Source organism: Morus notabilis, unplaced genomic scaffold (genome assembly GCF_000414095.1).
Source record: "Morus notabilis unplaced genomic scaffold, ASM41409v2 Scaffold194, whole genome shotgun sequence".
Classification (NCBI taxonomy): Eukaryota; Viridiplantae; Streptophyta; class Magnoliopsida; order Rosales; family Moraceae; genus Morus; species Morus notabilis.
The window spans coordinates 50,341-73,825 of record NW_010357941.1 but is presented as its reverse complement, the minus strand read 5'-3'; the positions used below and the strand labels follow the sequence as shown (position 1 = coordinate 73,825).

Below are 23,485 nucleotides of genomic sequence, written 5' to 3'. Positions count from 1 at the left end.
GCAAATTATTTCCTTTTGTCCCTTTTCATCGGCCTAACTCCTTTTGTGAGCTGTTTGGAGAATGCATAATCCGTCCAACGAATCACGGACCCGCCCCCGGAAACTCATACTCTAGCCAAACGGATCTTTATAGCTTATTGTGCTCTTCCCACTCTTCTGTCATGATCCACCCCAATATCTCCCCATACAGACACAAAGGTCTTATCTCATTCAGATGTAAAGATGTGTATGAGAAGAGGATGATCGTTCGATATCTCGACTATCGTGGTGCGACAACTCCAACCGAAACGTCTTTCAGCGTATTTGAGAGCGTGCCTCCGCTCTTAATGGATGGGTGGTTCAAGGGGGCCGGGCTTGTTATAGAGAGCACCTGCTTTTGAAATAGAAAACACCCACGAACCAATAATGTGCAGTTTTGAACGTCAAATCATATTAGAATGACCTAACAAGCAAACATGATGAAATGTAATGGTCAATTATCCCTACCATTTGGATAGCTATTTGGCAGGATGGAGAAGTACCTTTATGATTTTGTCCTGATCAGAAGTGCTCTATGTCTACTAAACACAGCTGTTTTAGCATGCAAAAAGTAACCGGTTCTGTATTTCCTTGCGGTCAATCAGACGTGCAAAAATTTCAAATCCATGTACAACTTTATTTTCTCCTTAAAAGTGAGAAGGAAATAATGGGTGTTATCATCTGTAAGTAGCACATACAGGTAGTTATATTACTCTCTGAAAAGAAGTTGACAGACACTGTTCCTAAGTTCCTAGTATGGAAACAAAAAATTCCCATCACAAAAGAATTGCCCCGGAAAACACGTCACTCGTTCACTTGCAGAGAAAACATATTTTACTATAAAATTTGTAATTGAAAAATATTGCATATCAGGACATGAAAATTATCGCACTTGTCATGTCATAACCTTCGAGATGTGTCTATAAATCCTTCATGATCTTGAGTTTAATTTGGCACGCCTCTCCGCATATGAAGCTGCAACAAGTTCAAGAAATTCGGTTAGTTGAAAATCTTGCTAAAAGTTGACAAAAAAAATAGGAAACAATGCATGAAAATGTCAAGACAAAAGACAAATTAAATTATATTTTTCAAAGAAAGATATAAAGAGCTTCTGCTTCCTCTTATAACTAGTGCGGAATTATTTGCAACATGTCAAACACAGAATAAGAAAGGTCCGGGAAAAAAAAAAGGAGGAAATGTTGGACATAGTGGTCTTAGCGTTCTGTAACATCCTTCCCTACTTTTGCAACATTAAAGTTTCCACCACTTCCACCGAAAATGACGGAAGATGGATTATATCATGATGATTTGAAATAACATAAGCCTCTTCCTGGTCACAACCTATTAAACAACTTTCAGTTGAAAAACCAAAATTTGAGACAAAATAGGCCAGTAAGTTTGGAGCGTTTACTCAAGTCATTATATTATTGTCCTGTCCTTTTTCTGGTAACATAAGCACACTTGATAAGACATTATCAACCATCAAATGATAACACATAGATCACAAAACCATTTTGTTTTATTGTAATGAATGTTTCTTAGCCAAACCAAAATTTAATTGTCAAGGCAATGATAAGACTCACGCTCAGTGGGCCGAGACATGAGAGGAATATGGGCAGCCTTCTTCTTGATTGCTCCATTGTTTGAGGTGCTCTGATCTGGAAGAAAATCAACGGCAGTTAAGGTGATACTGTAACTATGAATAGATAGAATAAAATTTTACTTGGTCTATTGGAAATACTAGGATAAGTATTCTGTTGTCAGCACCTGTTGATGTGGGCAAACAGGCAAGTAGAGCTTCTTGAAAGATGGCAGCTTGGAGATGGTAAGCTTGGCATTGTTTCGTCAAGTGTTCACGTAGCGCTTGTCCAGCTTCTAGAAGTGTAAGCAATTTAAGATTTAAAGTGAGAGAAGCAAGTCACACTTTGAATTTTGAAAGCATATAATTAAAAGCTAAAAGGTCACTAAAAAGAAAGCTAAAAAAAAAATACAAACTAAAGGGAGAAAAAGCATCTGATAGATAAATGTTATTGGTTCGGGTGCAGATTAAGTTTTAGTTGTAATAAACTAGATGCATAAGACTATAACGTTTTGCTCTCATACCTGACGAACAATTGAACTTTAGATTTTCAAATTCACAGGAATGAAGAACCAATGGAATCTCTGGAGCCATGGTGTACTGAGGTTTCCTTCGGGTCCTGTCAGTATCCAGTAGCACATCTATTACCTACGAAGTGCATTTAACAGGAATTATTTATAATATTGGTTTTTGGTTAGAAATATTCAAAATGAACAAGCCATGGCTAGCCAAAAAAGCACAAAACTAACATAAGTATCACATGAGATCCCCTAATCCATCAGAAGACTAGAATGCTGGAGCCTGGAAGTGTGCATTCATAGGAAGAGACTAGATATTAAGAGGTCATAGTATGTAAGTATGCATGCCATCAGTAATATATATATATATATATATATATCGATTGTAGTGGCATATCTAATTGCTGCTTAAACTGTAGGGAGAAAATCAAAAAAATTTAACATCATCATCTAAGTTTTCAAATAACCAAACTCCAGCCGACCAACAAGGTGTATCATAGTAAGAGAACTTCAAATTTCTGTATTTGTCCCCAGAAGATTGAAAGTTAATCCATGACTAGAACTTTGACTTAATGTCAGTGGAACAAACAAACAAAAAACAAAAAATAATTCCCAGCTAAAGATTGTAAAATTATTGGACACTAGGCATGCATCCGATATCATCTCAGATAATGCACGTGTTGGGATGGTACTAATGGGACACACACGGAATGTTACATCAGAGTCTATTTTTTGGACAACTTGACTGATTGGCAAAGCTAAGTTCACAAAATTCTAAAATCAAACAATTAAGAGTATATGCGATTCGCACTTCAGGAGATTCAAAGCCTTGGCCAATCATGAATAGTACAGCAACCATGCATCGAACCTGATGCCACAAGAACGCACTGCCTTCGATTTTGATTGCCCAAAGTTGCTTTCCTTCGAACCTGGCAAAATATTTTATCGTCCTTACAGAGCTCTTTAACAAAAAAACGAAGTATGTCAAGATATCAGATAAAAAATTTGTGAAGCAATTTTCACAAGAACAGAACAGCAAGAGATACAGATGCCCTGAAAACTGGGTTTGAGAATCAAAATGTCAATAGGGAAAGCAAAAAATACCAAATGGTGCTTTCTCCTTTCCAAAAGGGAAGATTTAAGAAGTTTATTTCTAGAAGTTGTAACTTAAATAATTGCAAATGCAGTATAGATTTTGCATCCACCATGTGTCACTTAGTGTGTGTGTGTGTGTGTGTGTGTGTGTATTACATCCTCACACCGCCCCTCACACTCACTCAGCAAACTCATTCTAGAGTCGCAAACATTACATCTTATAAGCCACTATTATACAAGCTTGAACATTTGTTGTTTATATTGTTCTCACTTATCTTTAGGTCTCTATATCTAAGGAAAAGTTATTCTTTTTCTATCTATAAAGGATTTCTATAACTAAGAGTTCATAAATCAGAAACATTACAACTTTATCAGGGGGAAAAGAAAACAGCACCTTTACTTTTGGAAACTGAATTGATGATACTTGCTATAAACATCATTCCACCACTATTGTAGCAAGGCGTAACATGTTTATATGTAACTATAAAGTATAAAATTTCCAAATGAGGATAATAAATCAAAAAAGTAAATCTTAGATTTAACAGCCATGGTATAAACTGATTTCAATCAGGAAATGAAGAGGTTGGCTAACGAATCTTGACATGAATGGTTCGGAATATATATCTACCAAGGTCAACCTCACATCAGTAGGGGAAATTTCAAATGACGAGACACAACGCCGGTAGTTGTGCACATTTAATGCATCCATTTTACAGAAGTTCCGGAAGTCATGTTCGCCAATAAATTTCTTACCAGCACTCTCCATTTCCTGGAGAAACAAGAACCAGAAACATTGCATCTAGTGATAATCCAAACTTGAGCAATACATTGGTGTAAACCAAAACAGAAGAAAAGATATACCAAGAGATTTAGACTTTCTTCCCAAAAGAAATATTTGTACTCCCTGTTCAAACAGCTAAACCTGTATTTTGGCAATGAAAATCAACAGAGATTAAAGGTAATCACTCTGACAAAACCATTCCCAGAAAAGAACTCAAACAAAAAAGAGAAGCAAAAAAATAACTGGATTACATCAGAATGATGCAAAAGAAACCATGAAAGTTAAAAGGAAAGATTAGTAATACTACGCAAGAGAACAACATGGACAATATAGCATAGAACTCGAAATTATTGTCACTTGCTTCTGGGAATTATGAGCAAGTGCAAAACGATTTGGATGAACATGTCTAAGAAAACACATGAAATTGTCAAATATTATCCTCATTTTAAAGTTTATACTTGATGCAGAAGAGTATATATATTATGATGACAAAACTTCAATGCGCTGGATAGTATAAAACTATAAATCAATAATTTTTAATAACCAATAAATTATACTTTTATTGAAAATAACAGACATTTTTGCCGCATATTTCACCCTAAAGCTTTATTTTGATTTGATTTTATTTTATTTTTCTTGCTAAGGATTCCAAAGCTATTTGGTCAATAAAATGGGTATTAGAAACTCATAATGGTTTAGACCATGCTAACAGCTACAGGCTAGTTTTGATTCATTTTTTCATGCTGGTGTTTATTCACTTGTCTTCACCAATAAGTATCGTTGTTTTTCTCCTCCGACAATAAAGAGCCTTTCATTGATTGAATATCAATGACAAGGGCAGAAGACAAGAAGTCCTCAAGAGAAAGCAGGAAAAAAAAAAAAAAACACACACACACACACAAAAGAGCACGAAGTAAAAAATCCCAAAAGAAAGTAGTCTCTGCAAAGGAACTTCAAGTTTCACATCTATTTCATTGTGAAATAACATATATGGAGTGAAAATCCCTCGAACAAAGTTATTGTTAGGAACCTGATAATTTCCTCAACCAAACAGCCAAACACACACACACACAAGCAGCCAACACCAGATTTGATGCAAACAGAGGAGTTTTATTGAATTTTACTTCAACACCAGCTCATACAAACCAAAACCAGCTAGAGAAAATTAAAGAAAGCGAAATGGATGGAATGGAGAATTCGAGTACTCTGGGAACTCCTAATTTGGTAGTATTCGAGAGACCACCACTCTCCCTAATCTCAGTTTTCCAAAACTCTAAAAATCACAACATAACAAACTCTGCCCCTTCCCACTATTTTTATACGAGAAATTTGTTAGAGTGACTATCTAACAAAGTGAAATTGGAAAAATGACCTTCATTTTTTATGAAGAACGACTACCCGATCGTTCCATGTAAAAAATTGTCGTTCCTGGTTGTTCTGTAGTCATTTTACAAATAAAAAATTTTCAAAAGTTATTTTGCTAATAAAACTTTTCTATTGAGTCATTTTTACAAAGGCCTCCTAGCCAAAACCAAGACAAATCAGCACTAACATAATTTCTGAGAAATTGGACAGAAATTATGTCCAAACCTAACTAATTCCTTTCTCCTCACTTAACCCCCTCTTAGCCATTAACTTCCTAAGAACTAGTGTCTAACAGTTATCTTTACTTTATAAAATAATTGAAAAACTAAGGCAACATGCAAAGTAAACAAACCTTGCACTGAAACCAATTGGAACAGGACACCAGCCTAAAACTCGAATATCATTTGGAAGGGATCGATTCAGAACCCTCACATAATCAATTTCTCCTTCTGCAAAAGACATGAAAAAAGAGGGAAGGAAGAAAAAAAAATGTAGTTAAACCTTAAAATAATTGGTTTGAGTATAATCTCAAAACGTGAGCACAATCATAAACAAAGAGCTTAGACCATGATCAATAAATTTATTTATCCAACTATGCTTCTCATCCATATTCCTATACCCAAATGTCACGAGCTTGAGTAGCAAGCTTACTTGGTGGAAACAGATTCTGCAACCCTAATGGGTTTTTACAAGAATTATTTTCTAATAAGATACAAAAGATATAGAGCAAGTATATTCATACGAAAAGAGAGTATAAAGGAAAGAACAATAAGGAATTCTCCTCTAACAGAGCATTCATGAAACTATCAGCATGGAATCATGTTTTTTAAAAAATAAAAAATAAAATAAAATAAAAAATTTTGCAGTTTTGTTGTTCTCAGCTTTCCAATAATTTGAATAAGAAGTCGCCCACTAATTACGCTGAAATCATGATGAAGTTTTATGTTTAGCATAGGTTTGACTTTTCTAAAAATATTACGGTTTCAGTTATCACCTTTTCAATTGTTTTTATAAAATTCTGCCCATAATAAGGCTTCAAAACATGATGGACTTGCACATCTATGTCGCAATATTCTTAACCTGGAAAATATTCGGCACTAGAATTCTGAAAACTGGAGTACAAGGAGGTTAGGGGAAAAAAAAAAAGAAAAAAAAGGGCTAACCCAACTGTTCTCCAGAAATGACTTCACTTGAGTTTTCATGGTTTGAATGAGCTTTTGTGAGGTTTGATCGCAAAAAGAGAGCAACAACCTGCATTAAATGCACTTATTATTCAGATGGCAAGAGAGAGAGAGAGAGACATATTATTCAGATGGCAAGAGAGAGAGAGAGAGAGAGAGACATATAAAGTAAGTTGAAACAAATAATAGATATTAGATACTACAATAAACATTGGCGGAAGAAGTTATCGCTAGATTATTAAAGGTAAGGAATGATTCAATCACTATTGCTGGTGATATACATATCTCAAGTGATAGAACTTAGTAAATACAACTTTTCTTTGTCATTAGCAACATAGACCAAGATGGCATAAACAGTTGATGATATCCTATATCACCACAGGGTGCGATCGCTTATAATGAGCGATAAAGGTATCAACTTTTATGTCTGGAATCCAATTTATTCTTAAAAAGACAAAGGGAAGTGCATTGGGATAACCCAATTTAAACTATACACGTATAAACCTTTAAAAAGAAAAATAAAAAAAATAATAATACTTCTGCGATTCAGAACTACAAAGTAACATTCTGTAAAAGAAATCTCGAGAAGATTTTCTTTTCCCCTCCAACAAAAGAAAATGCTAACAGCTATAAAAAATCCCTCCAACAAGGAAAAATCAAAGAACAGTAATAATGTTAAATTCCCTTGGAGCAGATGCCCGTGACACAGAATTTGTCATGCAGGTAGGTTAAGATTTAAAACCCAGTCACTAGCTGACATCAGTGGAACACACAAAATATAGTCTCAAGAAAATTTTCTTCGCAAAAAGAGGAGTCAGAAGACCACTTCTACAACAACAAAAACACGTGTATAAATCTAGAAAGTTTCACAATCTCAGAAGAAATTATTAATGAATGAAATTCCAGCAAAATTTCTTTTCTCACTTACTTGCCCAACAGAAGAAACCCCCTTATCTGTTCTACCACATCTTGAATATTGAGACTCCTTCTTGTCACCAACTAAAAGCCTTGTTTTTTTAAGAGCTCCAAAAAGTTCAGACTGCAAGAAGCGTCAACACTTACAAAGAAAGGACAGTGTACTACATAATACAAATATATGCATTTTAGAGTTTAGTCTTCAATTTGGGGTTTGTTTTAAGAAATTAAGTCATAATCTTACAAAACCCACCTTAATTCTTTCCACACACACACAAATCCCTGTAGTTTCCCAAATAGTCTTCTCCAAGGGAAGTTTTGAAAACAGAAAAAGATAGCAACAGCAAGAACAACATAAATGTGCTAGCATTATCCATGTATACAAGAAGCGTGGTATGCACCGATTTATGTGCCATCAGTGGAACACCATAGTTATAAACAATGAGAACCATCAACTGCAAAGAAGTTTATATTTAAAATAGCACAAATTTCCACATTCCGCAACATATTTTACACACCAGTCCATTAATGTATACCCAAGAGGTTTAGAAAAGGTAAGAGAAATAGGTTAAAGATAGAGAAACATAAATCAGACCTCAACTGTTGGATCCATTTGTGCTTCTGAAGCAAAGCCATAGAACCTGTAATATGGCATAGAAAAAATTCCACTCACGCACTATAAGAGAGCTCTGAGTTACAAATATGCATCTGTCACAAGAAATAGACTAAAGGGACAACTCAGTGAATGGTAAGAAACTCAAGCCAACGTTCACTTTAAGAAAACCAAGCACCCAAAAAAAAAAAAAAACAATACCGGATTCCAAGAGTATTACTTAGTTTAAGCTGATAAGTAGTTAGCCTTTATTGGCTTTTATATCTGATATTTGCTTTCAAAGGTGGGCTTAGATGATATGCGAATTTCAGGGAAAACAAATGGGAACGCAAAATCAAAGTACAGAGTTGAATGAGCAGTAGAATGAGGTGCAAACTCAAACTAAGATTCAGCATTAGAGAATCCATGGTAAGGTTAAAACCCCGGACCACCTGTTCCAAAACCATATTTGCTCGTCAATTCCTCCAAAAATTTCACAGGACAGAAGGAGCGCAACATTATATTAATTATCAACCCATCAAGCATCTCCAAACAAGAATTCTAGGATTCCACAACACCCCAATCCGCATTGTTGTTGAGAGCAAGACTCAAAAGTGGCAACACAGATAAAGATGCCCCTATCCACAATGTCCTTGAGCGCAAGACTCTTTACTTATCCTTTCCAGATATGGAGCCAAATGACATGAATGAGGATATTAATTAAAAAGAAAAATGGTTGAATAATGGCTATACAATGTACCTCTGCCCAAAGTACATTAGTTTAAGAGCAACATATCTTTTGCACTGGTGATTCATGATGCTTGTATCACAACCTGTACACAAAAAGAAGAATTAGATTATACTCATTCATAAGCTGTAATTCAGCGATTTATACATATAACACAACCAGACAAACTTTCTAGCTTAGGTAGACCAAGATAGGCAAAAAGAAAAAGAAAAGGTTTATTGTCTGTATTCAAACACACCCATAAGACGATACATGTTTTAGAAGACTTAAGACTATCAAAAATACAAAACAAAAACAAATCCCATTTACTATATGGCCCCAAAAAATAAAAGTACAACTTTGCTTTTGCCAAAATGTAAGTTGCATTTGAATTAAAATAATCTTAAATTGATAAAAGACCTGAAGCTTTCTCTTTGGATTTCTTTTTTTTGGTCTTAGTGCCACCAGATTCTGATTCCATGCTGTTTGCAGAAGAACCGCCAAGCTGCTTCTCTTTCTGCACCATAACTAACATGTCAAACTCAAAAACTGCTTAGTTAATAACTCAACTTCTTAATTATAAGGACAAATTTTATAAATTCCCCATGAACTTTGTCACTTGTGTCAACATGCCCCCTAAGGTTAACTCCGTTAAGTTTTTTAATAGAAATGCTTATAAACACTCCTGATCTTTGTCATTTGTGTCAATATGCCCCATAAACTTTAAAATGTACCTGTTTTGCACCCCGAACTATGATATATCTCCAACTTTTCTCTCTCCATCTTGATTTTATCAGTTTTTTAAATAAAAATGTTGATATGACCATTAAATTGCTAGTTATCTATGATATTTGACAATTAAAGTTTGTTAAGTTAATGGATTTTGTTAAGGTTTGTGTTTTTTTTTTTTTAAAAAAGGCACGATAAAATAAATGACATGAACGCATTTAGACTTAGAAATGTTATATATGTATAAAGCATAAACATGTTTTATGTCGAGCACTTCTATCCAGGTGAAATATTAAGGAAAAAAAAAACTAACAAAATTCATTACATTATACAGATTTACTCCTCATTTTTCCCCCTTTATTGTCTTTAATCAACTAAAGTTTTAAAAATTAGTGCTTAAGTAACAATTTTAAAGGGGAAGGTATTCAATAAACCTTAAATATCATAAGAAATTAACAATTGAATAGTCATGTCAACATTTCCGTTTAAAAAATTGATAGAATCAAGATGGAGGGAGAAAAATTAAAAACATATCATAGTTCAAAAGGCAAAACGGGTACATTTTAAAATTCATGGGTCATATTGACAAAATTCAAGGATTTATAAGCATTTCCCTTAAAAAAACTTAATGGAATTAACCTTATAAGGCATGTTGACATAAGTGACAAAATTTAAGGGGCACAACATGCACATTTTTAAAATTCATGAGACATGTTGACACAAATAACAAAATTCAAAGAGAATTTATAAAATTTGTCCTAATTATAAATAAGGTAATCTTTCATTGCTTTTTTTCTTGTTTCCACTCTGACTTTCCATATTTACCTTTTTAAAAAAGGCCATTAATAAAAGAAAATAGTAAAATATAAGATTATTATCGCTGGTACCTTAAATTTTAAAGTCATTTTTAATTTGACTTTTAAACTTTAAAAATACTTACTTTATCTTGAATTTTAAATTATTCTCACTCAATTTATGAATTTTATTAAAAATAAATATAAAAAAGAGAATAATATAGTCACATAATTTTTTTGTTTAAATTTTTATTAAAAATACACTGATAAAAATTACGGAGTCGCAATTAATCTCTTTTTTTTATATGATTTAAATAGAAATTCTTATAAAAAAAGTTCAAATAGGACAAATTAAAGTTTAACGAGTAAAACGAGAATTTTCAAAATTTTAAGACAAAATGGAAATAACATCAAAGTTCAAGGTTATCAGGAATTAACCCTAAAATATAAGTGCGTGTATGTAACGATGAGTATGAGGAAGAAAATGAAGAAATGGTAGAGGAAACTAGCCTCAGAACAGGTACAATTTGAAAGACGCGATGATAACTTGGCGTTCTCAGACTCTAGTTCCTGCTTCAACGAGAAACGAATCTCAGCCAAACTGAAAATGAGAGAGAATCTGAAGAGAGAGAGAACCTGAATTCGGAGTTGGAGAGAGTTGACAAGGGATTGAAGGGAGGAGAGAAGGTTGTCTCCGTCGGCAACTGCAACTTCCATGGACATGGTGGATTTTCTTCAAAAATTATCGCTCTCAACACTTCGCCCAGTGGCGCCAGGACAAAGGTACTGAAATACTCTCTTTTTTTTCTTTAAGGAAAATTAGGTAAATGCCTTTGTTTGGCTATCTTTTTCAATAAATTAAGAAAATTTTTTAAAGCTAGTTAGATACGAGAATTTAAATAAAGTGATTCTAGTTTTAATTTTAAAATTAGAATTAAAATTTATAATTTTATATTTAAATTATAATTTTAAAATTAAAATTAGAGGTTTAAATTACATAAAATTAAAGAAAGTATTTTTAAAATTATAAGTGATTTATGATTTAAAACATCATATTAAGATTTAAATTTTGAATTAAAACTATTTAAATTAAAAATTAATTCTGAATGAGTTAAATTAGAATTATTTTTTATTTTTTATAAATAAACACTGATTTAAACTATAATTATGATTCTAAATTCAGAACTCTTATACCAAATAATACCTAAAATTTTAGTTAGAGATTCTCACTTTATATTTTAAGGAAAATGATCGTTTTTTTATAGAAGTTAATTAGTGTTAAATTGTGATTAATCAACTATAAATTAAAAAGTTGATCAATGATAAATTAAAATTAATAACAAAGCTGTTATTTTATTAATTTTATATGACTTCGACCAAAATGAAAGTTTTTTGAGCTATTTTGTAATAATGATTGAAGTGTTGTAAAATTTAAAAAGAAAAAGACCATTTAAATCAGTTTATTACTGATTAACTTCACGGTGCATCAGTGATTAACTAACATGTGATAAACCAATATAATTCACAGTATTTGATCATGAAAAAAAAAAAAAGAATAATTTCCTTTAAGGAAAAAAAAAGCTCGATCTAAATGTCTAAAAAATTCAACTATTAATTTAAAATGGGTCTTTAAAATCAACCGTCCACCTAATTTTTTGTCAAATTTAATTAAAATATTGATCGGAAAGTTTTAAATAGTGATCGTTAAATTATAAAACGATAATTTTTTCTTGCCTATTAATTTTCGATATGTGTTTTTTTTTAATGCATCTTTTGTGATAATGCAGCCATAAGTCGTGAATGTAAGCAAATGGGCATATACTGGACCATGTTGGAATACAAATAATTGCGACATAAAATGTAGGACGGTTGAGAATGCAAAATATGGACATTGTTGGGTTCGTTGCTTTTGCTGCTTCTGCTGATCATGTCAATAATGAGTATATATCAACTACTTTAAATTGCAATATATTATATCATGTGTTTTACAACATATAAGATTTTTTTTTTTTTTTTTTAAGAATGCAACATATAAGTTACTTTGAATAATTATATTTTTGAAGTTGCATGTATTTACGGAATATATGTATTTTATGAATTGTTAGGTCGAACTTTACTAATAAACTAAATATTTAAGTTTGATCAGGTTTATTAGACCAATCTGGGATTGTTTCTTTAAGGGTCTGTGCAAAAGACCTCTTCACACCCAATAAAAAGCTCTAAAGAGAAATTTGTAAAATTTACTCTTAAAAGTGTATGAATTTAAATTTTTACCTATCATTCTTGATTAATACCCTTTTATTGGTATAATATTCAACTAAAAAGGTTATTAATCAATAGTAAACGATAGAAATCTTAAATCATGTACTTTTAAAGATATTTGTCTCATTTTCCTAAAGCTAAAAGTGTTAAAGTATCAAACTATTGTTGGCTCACCTCATAAGAATTTAAGCTTTTGGGATGAATTGATAAACTAACATAATATCAGAGTGGGAGGTATTGAGTTCAAACTATCGTAATTGCACTTTTTATCCCTATTTAAATTGTTATCATTTGTTGGGTGTCTTTAACATATTTCGGGTTTGTTATCAAATATTCACGTGTTGTGTTTTTCAAATGATTTACCTACACGATTACTCATTGTTCAACCCACACGTGAAGAAAAATATTAAAATATAAAATTATTATTAGCTCAAAATTAGTGAACAATTCTTAGTGTGATCGTGCTTTTATTTTTCTTTTCGCTGTTTTTTGTTTTCAGTCTCGGTATTCGAATTAGGTTTCACCTAATTTTTCCTTAACAGCATGAAGTGCAAACTTCCGCTCACTAGGCAACATCTGAACATGTGATCTATATGTTAATTTTGGCTTTTGGCGACAATCTCTTGTTAAGTTGTTGTTCGGTTCCAGTATTAAGCTACTCTTGTTAACATTTTGAGTGTAATTCAATCACACTGTTGTAACAGTATGATGGCCAAATGATATCTTCATAATATAATTTCATCCTAAATGCGTTGTAAGAAAAGTAACATTAAAACCAAAAGCTCAAATGTTAATGGGTGTAGATAAGTTTCGAAAAATAACCAGGAAATTTTACTAAAACGTATAGATGCAAGAGTAAATTCTGTAATTTCCCTCTTTTTGTTTCTCTTATTTTGTGAATACGTGTAGGTAAATTTCCTAAAATAAAGGGTAAATTTTATTTGAACACAAAACTACAAGAGTAAATTATGTAATTTCTCCCTTCGTATCTCTCTTATTCTGTGAATAGGTGCAGTTAAATTTCCGAAATAACTTTTACTAAAATGTACTGATTCAATAATAAATAATGTTCTCCTATAAAATAGAAATCCTTTATATCATGAGAAAAATAAATAAATACCTTTAGAGTATATGAATTTGATTTTTTTTATTTACTCTTAATTAATATTTTTTTAATTAAATAATTATATTAATTAAAAAAATATTAATCAAATATAAAAAATAAAAATACAGATTCATACACTTTAAGAGTAAATTCAACAATACCTTCAGCTCTCACACTTTGTTCACGAACATCAATGAAAGAGATTATAAATTTTGAGGTACCCATGCTAATTTAAAGAAGATAAGGGGTTTAATCAATAATTCTAAATTTCTCAACTCCAAAAGTTTCTTCCTCAACTGAACTCTCAGCCATGCCTATGCCCTTTCTCCCGCTTTCTTCTTTTTCCCTCCCTCCGAGAAATCAAATCAATGCTTCACAGCCGACCAACACAACAACCCAATCTCCCATTTCGAATCCCAAAACCCCATCAAACCCGAACCCCATCCCAATCCCACTCTCAACTCCATTTTGACGTCTCATTGCCAAAACATCAAATTCCTCCATGGCTGTCTCTGGTTTCGACCTTGCGTTCTCTCGCCCAAGACCCGCCTCAAGTCTCATCCTACGCAGCCATTTTCCAGTCCCTGACCGGAAAAAACTTGCTCCGACTAGGCCGCCAGGTCCACTCCCACATGTCTCTCCGCGCGCTCGAGCCCGACGCCTTCCTCGGCGCCAAGATGATCGCCATGTACGCCAGCGCAGGCGATCTCCGCTCCGCCGTTGCTGTTTTTCGTCGCATTAAATACCCTTCTGCGCTTTTGTGTAATTCGATCATTCGGGCTTATTCCTGGCATTGGTTTCCAAAGAAAACTATTGGAGTTTACTTTCGGATGCGTTCTTTAGGCCTCAAGGCCGATCATTTTACTTACCCTTTTGTGTTAAAGTCTTGTGCCGATTTGTCGGATGTTAGGATGGGGAGGTACGCTCACGGGTTGAGTTTGAGAACTGGGTTTGAGGAGGATTTTTACGTTGGGACTTCTTTGATAAATATGTATGTCAAGTGTGGTGGAATAGGCGATGCACGTAAGATGTTCGATGTAATGACTGTGAGAGATATTTCGTCTTGGAATGCCCTCATTGCGGGGTATATGAAAATCGGAGAGATTCGTCTTGCTGAGGATTTGTTTGGAAGGATGGTGCGTAGGAATATTGTTTCTTGGACTGCCATGATTTCGGGATACGCTCAGAATGGGCTTGCGGGGCAAGCGTTGGTTTTGTTTGATAAAATGTTGGAAGACGATTCGGGGATAAAGCCCACTTGGGTAACTATAATGAGTGTTCTACCCGCTTGTGCGCATTCTGCTGCACTTGAGCGTGGGAGGGAGATCCACAAGTTGGCGAGTAGGATTGGTTTGGACTCTGATGTCTCTGTGCAGAGTGCTCTCATTGCGATGTATGCTAGGTGCGGGAGTCTTGCTGAGGCTTGTCAATGTTTCGATAGGATACATCAACATAAGAAGGATTTGGTCGTTTGGAATACCATGATCTCTGCTTATGCTTCCCATGGACGTGGATTAGAATCCGTGTCCACCTTTGAGGACATGATCAGGGCCAGAATTCAACCAGATATTATCTCATTTACGGGGTTGTTATCGGGATGTAGCCATTCTGGTCTTGTTGATCTTGGCATAAAGTACTTCAATCGCATGAAGACAATGTACAATGTAGAACCAGAAGTTCAGCATTGTGCTTGTGTCGTTGATCTTCTGGGCCGAGCAGGGAGATTAGTAGAAGCAAAAGAGCTTATCGACAAAATGCCAATGCAAGCAGGAGCAAGCGCATGGGGTGCTCTATTAGCTGCTTGCAGGAAACACCGCAATTTAGAACTTGCCGAGGTTGCAGCCAAAAAGCTGTTTGTTTTAGAACCATATAGCAGTGCCAACTATGTCCATCTCTCAAACATGTATGCTGAGGCTGGCATGTGGAAAGAAGTGGCCAACCTGAGAGATCTTCTAAAATATCGAGGCATAAGGAAGACTCCCGGGTGTAGTTGGATCGAGGTCAACGGGAAAGCTCATATGTTTCTTGGTGGAGATACTTCTCACCCTCAAACTAGAGAAATCTATATGTTCTTGGAATCGTTGCCTGAGAAGATGAAGCAAGCTGGTTATGTACCCGACACGAGTCCTGTTTTGCATGATCTTAGTGAAGAGGAGAAAGAACATAACCTTACCAGCCACAGTGAAAAGCTTGCCATTGCTTTTGGACTCCTAAATACTAGTCCTAGTACCATTATTCGTGTGACGAAGAATCTTCGTATCTGTGTTGACTGTCACACAGCCACCAAATTCATATCGAAAATCTTTCGACGTGAGATAATTGTCAGAGACCTGAACCGGTTCCACCACTTTACAGATGGCTCCTGTTCTTGTGGAGATTATTGGTGATCAACATGTTGGGGGAAAGGAAATGGAAAGTTTGTAATATTATTGGGATTACATTTCTCTACTATCATTATACCATAACCATGATTCATATCTTCGACGGCGATGCGAGATTCAGCTACATTACATTAGTTTTGCCACAGGGAAGAGACGAAGACAACTGAGCAAACGTTTGTGAAACTTGGGACTGACTTGTAAAATCTGTGCAAAGGGCACAAATATTGCCCTTTTTCTAATTATGGAATTGATGGAAGCTCACTTAACTAACAGTTTGTTTGGGCTGTCTAATATTATTTCTCTAGTCACCTCATCTCAGGATGACTTGAACAGTTGAACCCCCATCTTCATAAAATGGCAGAGATGGAAGATAGATGTGTTGTAAACAGAAATAGTGGTTTATTTTTTATTTTATTTTTTTCATGTAAGTAACAGAAATGGTGTTGTGCGTGTTGCTTTTAGGCTAAAATATTTTGGTGCATGTATTTTAGGAAATAGGATTGACTTTTAGCTTAGTCTCTGGATTACAATGATTTAATTCTTGAGCTTTCTTTATGTGCTACTCAATATACCATTGCACGTGATTTTCTTTCTCTGAAAAGGGAATTATATTTCAAATTAAGTAAATACAAACACCAATAATGACCCATACGGTTTCAAACTATAGGAAACTACGACTGTGGTGGATAATATGTTCCACCAGTTGACTTGCATGATGCTTAAGAAGAGTTTTGAAAATGGATCCCAAAAAAAGTACCTAAACAGTCGAGCATATGCATGGCTTAAAAAAACCAAAAAAAAAAAAATCCGATCCATCAACCTAACACTAAAAAACAATGAAAACACACTACTAAATTGGAATAAAAACCACAATTATTAAAAATCTCAACATATAGAAAAACAAAAGAAAGTTCCACCGTTGAACCAAAATTTTGCTCGAGACCAACAAACAACACTAAAATTAAAAAGAAAAAAAGAAGAAAAAGGCACATAAAATAACTTGAAATGACAAATGATAATTTAAATGAGTTTTTTATTTTATTTTTGGTTGGAAATGAAATGAGAGATTGAAATTAAAAAACATATTATTAGGGGATTTTTTTGTTGTATTTTCATGTCCTTTTTTTTTTGCTACTCATTTTTCATGTCACTGTTGTATCACTGCACTGTCTCTCTCTCTCTCTCTGTTTTTAATTCTTAGCTTTTTTAAAGCGTGATTAGTTTGATTTGTAAATTTGCAATTTCTCATAAATTCGCTAGAAACAAGACACTTTTATTAAATAAAAAAAAATAAAAATAAAACTCGAAAGCTATATATATTTTGCCCAAGTTGCGCTTCAATTCCATCTTAGAAAAAATCATAAAATATAGTGAAGAAGATACATTCCATGTCTTCTGCCGGCGAAAACCTAAGCGAAACCGAAATGGAGGAGGACAAGAAGAAGAAGGACGAGAGCGAAATCGGAGAAATCGAAGAAACAGCTATGGCGAGCTCCGATGGATCGTCTCCGACTCCGAATCGGAACCCTAGTTCGACTCCAAAGACCGTGAGGACGAAGGTCCCGGAGGTGGAGGTCCACCTCTTCCGGCGAGGCAAAGGCCCGATCGATGTCTTCAAGTCGAGCCTCGGCGGTTGGGACCAGGACCAGTTGGAGGTCCGGAATATCCTCGACAAGTACGGCCTCAAATCGCTCTTCGCCTTCAATCCTGCCTCCGGCCGCGGCGTTCCGATTCGGTTCCATCCGAGGAACGGAAGATCGATCTTGCCTTACAAAGATGGATCCGTGATCTACGTCGATGGAGAGCCCAAGGTTCGTGATTTATATCTCTTTAATTGCTTCGAATTTTCGTTGATTTGACTCTGAGCTTCTATATTTATTGATTTTTTTTTTGTTGGATTTGATTGCGATTCTGTTTGGTTGTTGAGAAATTTGAAACTGAGAAGAGGAAAGAAATGTTTGAGGATCAATTTGTTAAACTGTATGGATTTGGTAAGATGACGAGACAAGAATCTTCATGGAAATAGAGGGGAATGGGTGCTAAGCTTAGTACTTATTTCGTTTCGAAGAAACAGAACTGAAAGAGTCTGTGCGTCTGTCGCGGACTTGTTTGATTCTTTTTGGTAATCTAGCTCGTAGATAAGAACCAATCTATAGCTTCTTACACTCTAAAAACTAATTTTTAGTATGTGTAATCTAGTTATGTTTTGATCAACTGGAAGCTGAGACTTATCTTTGATATGGGAAGGTAAAGAAGAATTAGGATTTAGTAAGAAAGATATTCGTGATCCTTTTGATATAACGGTGACACGTAGAGGCGTACTGGTTTAGCATTTCGCTCTCATTTCAACTATATCGCTGATTCTCTGAATATTGGACGATGACAACCTTTTACTGTTTCCAAAGATGGTTCTTCTATTGTTAAACATCCTTAGCACTAGCAGTAAGGATATCAGAATAGAATTGACGGCCTGGTTACAGTAGAATAAGAACTTACCAAAGTCAGAGCATGATTACCAAGTTATAGCAATCTAGCTCAGGTAACATTTCTAAAAGAAGCATGAGACTTGTCCAAATTCAGAGTCTTGACCAAATTTTAAAGGAAGAAATCAGTTTGAGTTGGATACTATGTTGCCTTTTGGTTTTCGTTTTGAATGTATTAGTCATGCTGATGTTTTGTAACTATAGGATTTCAGATTGCTGTTAGTCTTAGGTGTTTTTTTTTCCTTTTATTTTTCTTTTTCGCTATTTTCTGTTGTTTTGCTGTGATGGACCTCTCATCCATCTTGAAACTTATGTATTTATTTTGAATCAATTAAGTTTCTTTTGTTCTTTATCAAATAAATAAATAAATAACATTTCTAAAGGAAGCATGAGTCTCGACCAAATTCAGAGTTAACTATAAGATCATTTTTGAGTCTACGGAGAATTACCACGAGTGTTGAATAATTTGAGTGATATCAAATCTTGCATGAGTATTTTTGTTTTTGTTTTTGGATGATATAAGATCTTGCAGGAATGTTTTTTTTTTTTTAATCATCTTTTGGCTGTGATGGTTGAAGTATGGCTGACTTCCTCTTCTTTCCCTCTTTTTTTTTTTTACAGGATTCCTTGATTAAACCAGTGACCAAGATCTTGTTAGGGGTAGCAGTCATGACCCTACTGATAACTTTCGTTTTAAAGGAAACACCACAATGGATGCAGAAATTAAACGTTTTTGGTGGAAACTTCCCTCCATGGATCCTTGCTTGTGTGGTTATTGTTTTTACTCGCATGAGGAAGAGAACAAAAGACTTGCTACAAAAGCATGGTTGGTGAACGGAGACCACTTAGATTCTTTAGCATGGAGTAGAGTTTCTCCTAGTGTTTACAAGTTCTCTTGATACATTTATTTTGCGGTCATCTTACAGCTTGTCTAAGTTGAGTGTGTGAAACATTTATAATTATACGATCCTCTTTATAATTTTCTTGCCTGACGGTAATTTTTTCGCTGTCATTATAAATCTGCAAGAAGTTGAGCAACGCTCTCATATAATATAACTGCAGTTTCTTTTTCTTATTTCCTTTATTTATTCATTTGTGAATATTGAGCTTTCATTGAACAGACTACAGAGCAAAAACCAGAGAGCAAATACAGTAGTCCAAAAAAAAAAGAAAAATCGAACTTTCGAACTCAGAAGAAGGGAACACTACAGAGTTCTGAAGATGACAAAAAACAAAAGCAACACCAGTGTTCTGAAGATATAAAAGGCCAGTGCCTCCTCGCCTTCTTGAACTTCTCTCTTGATGATTTCGTTGAATTAACCCACATATTCGGAATACTCCAATTACTATTCCTGGCTACCACAGCCATGGTCACAAACTCAACACTGCAAGCTGCATCACAAGAAGCACTATTGAGTCACCCCTGGTGGTGAAGTCGAGTTATGAGTACCTCAGCCGTACTCCCTTCCTGTTGTTAGAAGAGTGGCACGAGGAGTGGAAAAACTCATAGAGGTTGCAGTTAATAGAATAACTGGCATTTGGCAGAACTCCTCTGGATAGAAGATTTCATGGAGGTTGCAGTTAATAGAATAACTGGCATTTGGCAGAACTCCTCTGGATAGAAGATTTCATGGAGGTTGCAGTTAATAGAATAACTGGCATTTGGCAGAACTCCTCTGGATTTGCAGTTAATAGAATAACTAGTATTCGGCAGAACTCCTCTGGATAGAAGATCTCATGGAGGTTGCAGTTAATAGAATAACTGGCATTCGGCAGAACTCCTCTGGATAGAAGATCATTGCGGCTTCACCAAATTTGGTTCACCACGACAGCACTGAGGGATTGAACTGGTTCTGCACTGAGACCGGACATTGAACTGCATTCACTGGATCTGCATAGGCACTAACCATTGTACTAGAGTTCCAAAAATGATCCCTTGCCATCTAACCTTCTACATGTTAGAGAGATTGTAATATATCTCTCAATTTTGATATCACAAAAATTGGCTTAAAACACATTCGGGAAGAGTGGGCGAACAAAAGCACGCGCTGCAGCGCACAGCAGCGTGCGCTGCAGCGCGCTTCTTGGGCGCTGCAGCCTGCGCAAAACAGACCTCTCGGGTCTGCTTTGCTAAGCTCGCGCGCTGCAGCGCACAGAAGCGTGCGCTGCAGCGCACTTCTTGGGCGCTGCAGCGCAAATTGTTAACGGAAAATGTGTTTTTGTGTGTTTTAGTGATCTGAAAAGGTCTCGAACCATTGCATCTATTTGTGATATGTTTTCTCACATATCTGAGCACTTATTAACAATAAAAATAACTTTTGATATAAGTGCATCAGCATATAAAAGATAACCTTCAAATTGAAAATGTATCTTTATGTGAAAGGTTATAACACTTAAGGAGGATGGATGCATCCCTGTCTTTATTCGATGGACTTCAGAAAATACAGATTATTATTGTTCTGGAACTCAATATTTTTGCTGGATATTGTGTTCAAGGGTTTGTTGTATCTTGGGGGTAATTTGCCATTTTAGAACTCGTTAGCAAATTTTGATAAGTGGGGGCAAATAAAACTTTAAAAGAAAGTATTCCGATACGCCTCAAACCTTCTTTCTGCATTCTCTATTCTTTTCATCCTCCTAATTCCAAATTTCTCCAACACTACATCCTCAACCCAACACGCTCTCGCAATTAGGCAATCAATAAACAAACTGCATTCATCTTCTTCATATTGATTACAAAGGGGGCAGTTGGTGCTAGAAATCATAAATTTCATAAAACATCACAAAACATCTTGAATGATTTTGCTTTTACTGTTTACGTGCATCACAATTCACAGGGCATGCACAAAAGTTTCAGAATTTCACACAAGGCCAATTAAATTTTATTTCCCTTAACTTCACACATGCATGTGGCTATGCACAGAGAAGAGAAACAAGAAATTTATTTTATGCCACTTTGGTGGTAAGCATTTGGGTTCAACAAAATTACAACCCATTTAGCACTTGGGATTCAATAAATTACCATCCCAATTTTTTTGTGCATGAAGAGTTCAAAAGATTACGACTATATTTTTAGAGAGGTTCAAAACATTACAACTTCTATTTTTGCGCTTTAAATTCAACAAATTACAATCTCAATTTTTCCTGTGCAAAATGAGGAATACTAACCAAATGGTATAGATCCCAAAATAATGAATCTTTGTTTTATTATTATTATTATTATTATTATTATTATTATTATTATTATTATTTAAAGTTTAGGGAGAGTACTAACCAATGGTATAGAACTCCCCAAAACTTGCACTGCATTATTTGATTTCATCATTTTTTTATGGGGTTTAATAACCAAAGGTATAGAATCCCAAACTTTACTGCATTTAGAGTAAGTATTCGTATTATAATTCATAACTCGTTACAGTATTTTTTTTTAATAAAAAATACACATAAATTAAAAATAATTTTAAATTATAATTCTAAACTTATAAACTAAACATTCACGTATAATCTGTAAAAGAAAAGAATTGAGAACCATATTAGCAATATGTATATATGAATTACCTTCGGTACCTTTCTTTGGAGGGAACCGTACTCTTTTTTTTTTTTTCACTTTTTCTCACTTTCTCATAATTCTGACAGAGTATCGTCTAAGGAGTAAAAGTCTGACCCCATTCCTTGTATTTAGAGCTGTAAGAAGTCACTCCGAATCTGATGAATTCAGCCAAGCCGAGCCTACTCAAAAATTACGGATTTTTAATTTTTTATTTAATTTTCAGTTTTAATTATGCCTAACCTGCACTGCGCGGGTAGGGACGCAGGGTGGGGTTACATGAACCCGAGGTAACCCTACCCGGCCGAACATGTTCAAAGTAGATAAAATAATGTCCAACACTTCAAATTCTTACTTTCATAAGTTTATGGACTTTATGCTTTTAAACTGTTAACTTATTTATGTTTTGGATTCACAGTTTGTGTAAGAAATATTTGTATGCCATAGTTGTTGAATTAGGACATTCTTTATTTATATTGGAAGTATTTGATTTCAAAGTGAGTGTTTTAATTGTTCACCTTACATTTAGACCCCCTCTTGAAGGAAAGACATGTTCTGTTTCATAATGATTTCTTCTGTAACAAGCACATATTTATTGACTAAAAAGTAATCATGTGGTCCTTGAGATCACTCTTGCTTTATGCATATTGTGATAATTGGAAAGGTTCGATCATGCTTACATTTAGGGAGAAGATGCAAAGTATTTTCGGCCAGAAAGATGGCTCAATAATGGAGTTTTTCAACTACAGTACCAGCCATACAAATCCAATATCACCATAGCCCATTAGAGTCGACCAAGCCTTTCACCCGAGTAACTCGAGTAACCCGAGGTCACCTGATAGGTTACGGGTTTGTAGGCTTATGCCACAATTTGTTATTAGTCTTCATATTTATTATGCCGCAATTTTGTTGCGTAATTATTTACTACAATAGTATTTGCATATATCATTTATTGCTCATTTACTACAATAGTATTTTATCATTTATTTGCATATAAGAGCCTCTTAGATTAAAATTGATGAAGTCATAGATTAAAATTAGTTTTCACCAACCCGAGTAACCCGACTCTACCTGAGATCATCCGAAAGGTTGCGGATTTGTAGACTTAAGAAAGTGTCGCGGCCTAAAATTTTCTCAACCTGTACTGATCGGATAGGCTCAATTCTACCCTACCCAGTCGATTTTACACCCCTGCTTGTATTGATGTTGCCTATTTATAGGCAAAAGGTGGAGTTGATTATAATCCCCACGTGCATTCTTTTGGTGGGAGTTATTATCCCATAGATAATGGGATTAACTTCTGGGTGGTCATTTTTTCCCTTCTTAATCCACATCATTCCATTTCATTGGGTCACTCACACAATCCTCCAACATGATTGGTTGTTTTTTCTTCATAAGGATTATCGTCATCGA

General features: G+C 34.7%; 3 protein-coding genes across 7 annotated transcripts; 2 read left to right on the top strand and 1 right to left on the bottom strand.

Moving 5' to 3' along the window:
- Positions 1-346: 346 nt before the first annotated feature.
- On the bottom strand, positions 347-11,076 carry LOC21386292 (tRNA pseudouridine(38/39) synthase). 5 transcript variants are annotated; one of them, XM_024177251.1, is made up of 16 exons: positions 10,931-11,076; positions 10,805-10,867; positions 9,192-9,288; positions 8,805-8,877; positions 8,048-8,093; positions 7,466-7,576; positions 6,520-6,607; positions 5,709-5,805; positions 4,072-4,132; positions 3,849-3,979; positions 2,927-3,044; positions 2,122-2,245; positions 1,786-1,893; positions 1,602-1,676; positions 522-993; positions 347-370 (listed from the first exon to the last, which is right to left on the bottom strand). In XM_024177251.1, exons 1-15 carry the CDS (start codon positions 11,015-11,017, stop codon positions 950-952), a joined length of 1,323 nt encoding a protein of 440 aa, XP_024033019.1. In that variant the 5' UTR covers positions 11,018-11,076; the 3' UTR covers positions 347-370; positions 522-949. The 5 variants fall into 5 exon arrangements, with proteins under 5 accessions (XP_024033019.1, XP_024033020.1, XP_024033015.1 ...); XM_024177252.1 differs by having other exon boundaries at positions 10,805-10,864; XM_024177247.1 differs by having other exon boundaries at positions 10,805-11,076.
- Positions 11,077-13,986: 2,910 nt separating this feature from the next.
- Positions 13,987-16,425, top strand: LOC21386291 (pentatricopeptide repeat-containing protein At5g66520). Its single transcript, XM_010091129.2, has one exon. It carries the CDS (start codon positions 14,030-14,032, stop codon positions 16,046-16,048), a length of 2,019 nt encoding a protein of 672 aa, XP_010089431.1. The 5' UTR covers positions 13,987-14,029; the 3' UTR covers positions 16,049-16,425.
- Positions 16,426-17,380: 955 nt separating this feature from the next.
- On the top strand, positions 17,381-19,611 carry LOC21386290. Its single transcript, XM_010091128.2, has 2 exons — positions 17,381-17,853; positions 19,147-19,611. The coding sequence occupies exons 1-2, from the start codon at positions 17,431-17,433 to the stop codon at positions 19,357-19,359; spliced, it is 636 nt and encodes a 211-aa protein (XP_010089430.1). The 5' UTR covers positions 17,381-17,430; the 3' UTR covers positions 19,360-19,611.
- Positions 19,612-23,485: the final 3,874 nt, after the last annotated feature.

Coding starts and splice junctions, on each gene's coding strand:
- LOC21386292 (XM_024177247.1), bottom strand. CDS start 11,017: ATGTCCATGGAAGTTGCAGTTGCCGACGGAGACAACCTTCTCTCCTCC. Junction 6,608..7,465: donor GGGTTTCTTCTGTTGGGCAA/GTAAGTGAGAAA, acceptor CATTTAATGCAG/GTTGTTGCTCTCTTTTTGCG. Junction 5,806..6,519: donor CATTTCTGGAGAACAGTTGG/GTTAGCCCTTTT, acceptor TGTCTTTTGCAG/AAGGAGAAATTGATTATGTG.
- LOC21386291 (XM_010091129.2), top strand. CDS start 14,030: ATGCTTCACAGCCGACCAACACAACAACCCAATCTCCCATTTCGAATC.
- LOC21386290 (XM_010091128.2), top strand. CDS start 17,431: ATGTCTTCTGCCGGCGAAAACCTAAGCGAAACCGAAATGGAGGAGGAC. Junction 17,854..19,146: donor ACGTCGATGGAGAGCCCAAG/GTTCGTGATTTA, acceptor TTTTTTTTACAG/GATTCCTTGATTAAACCAGT.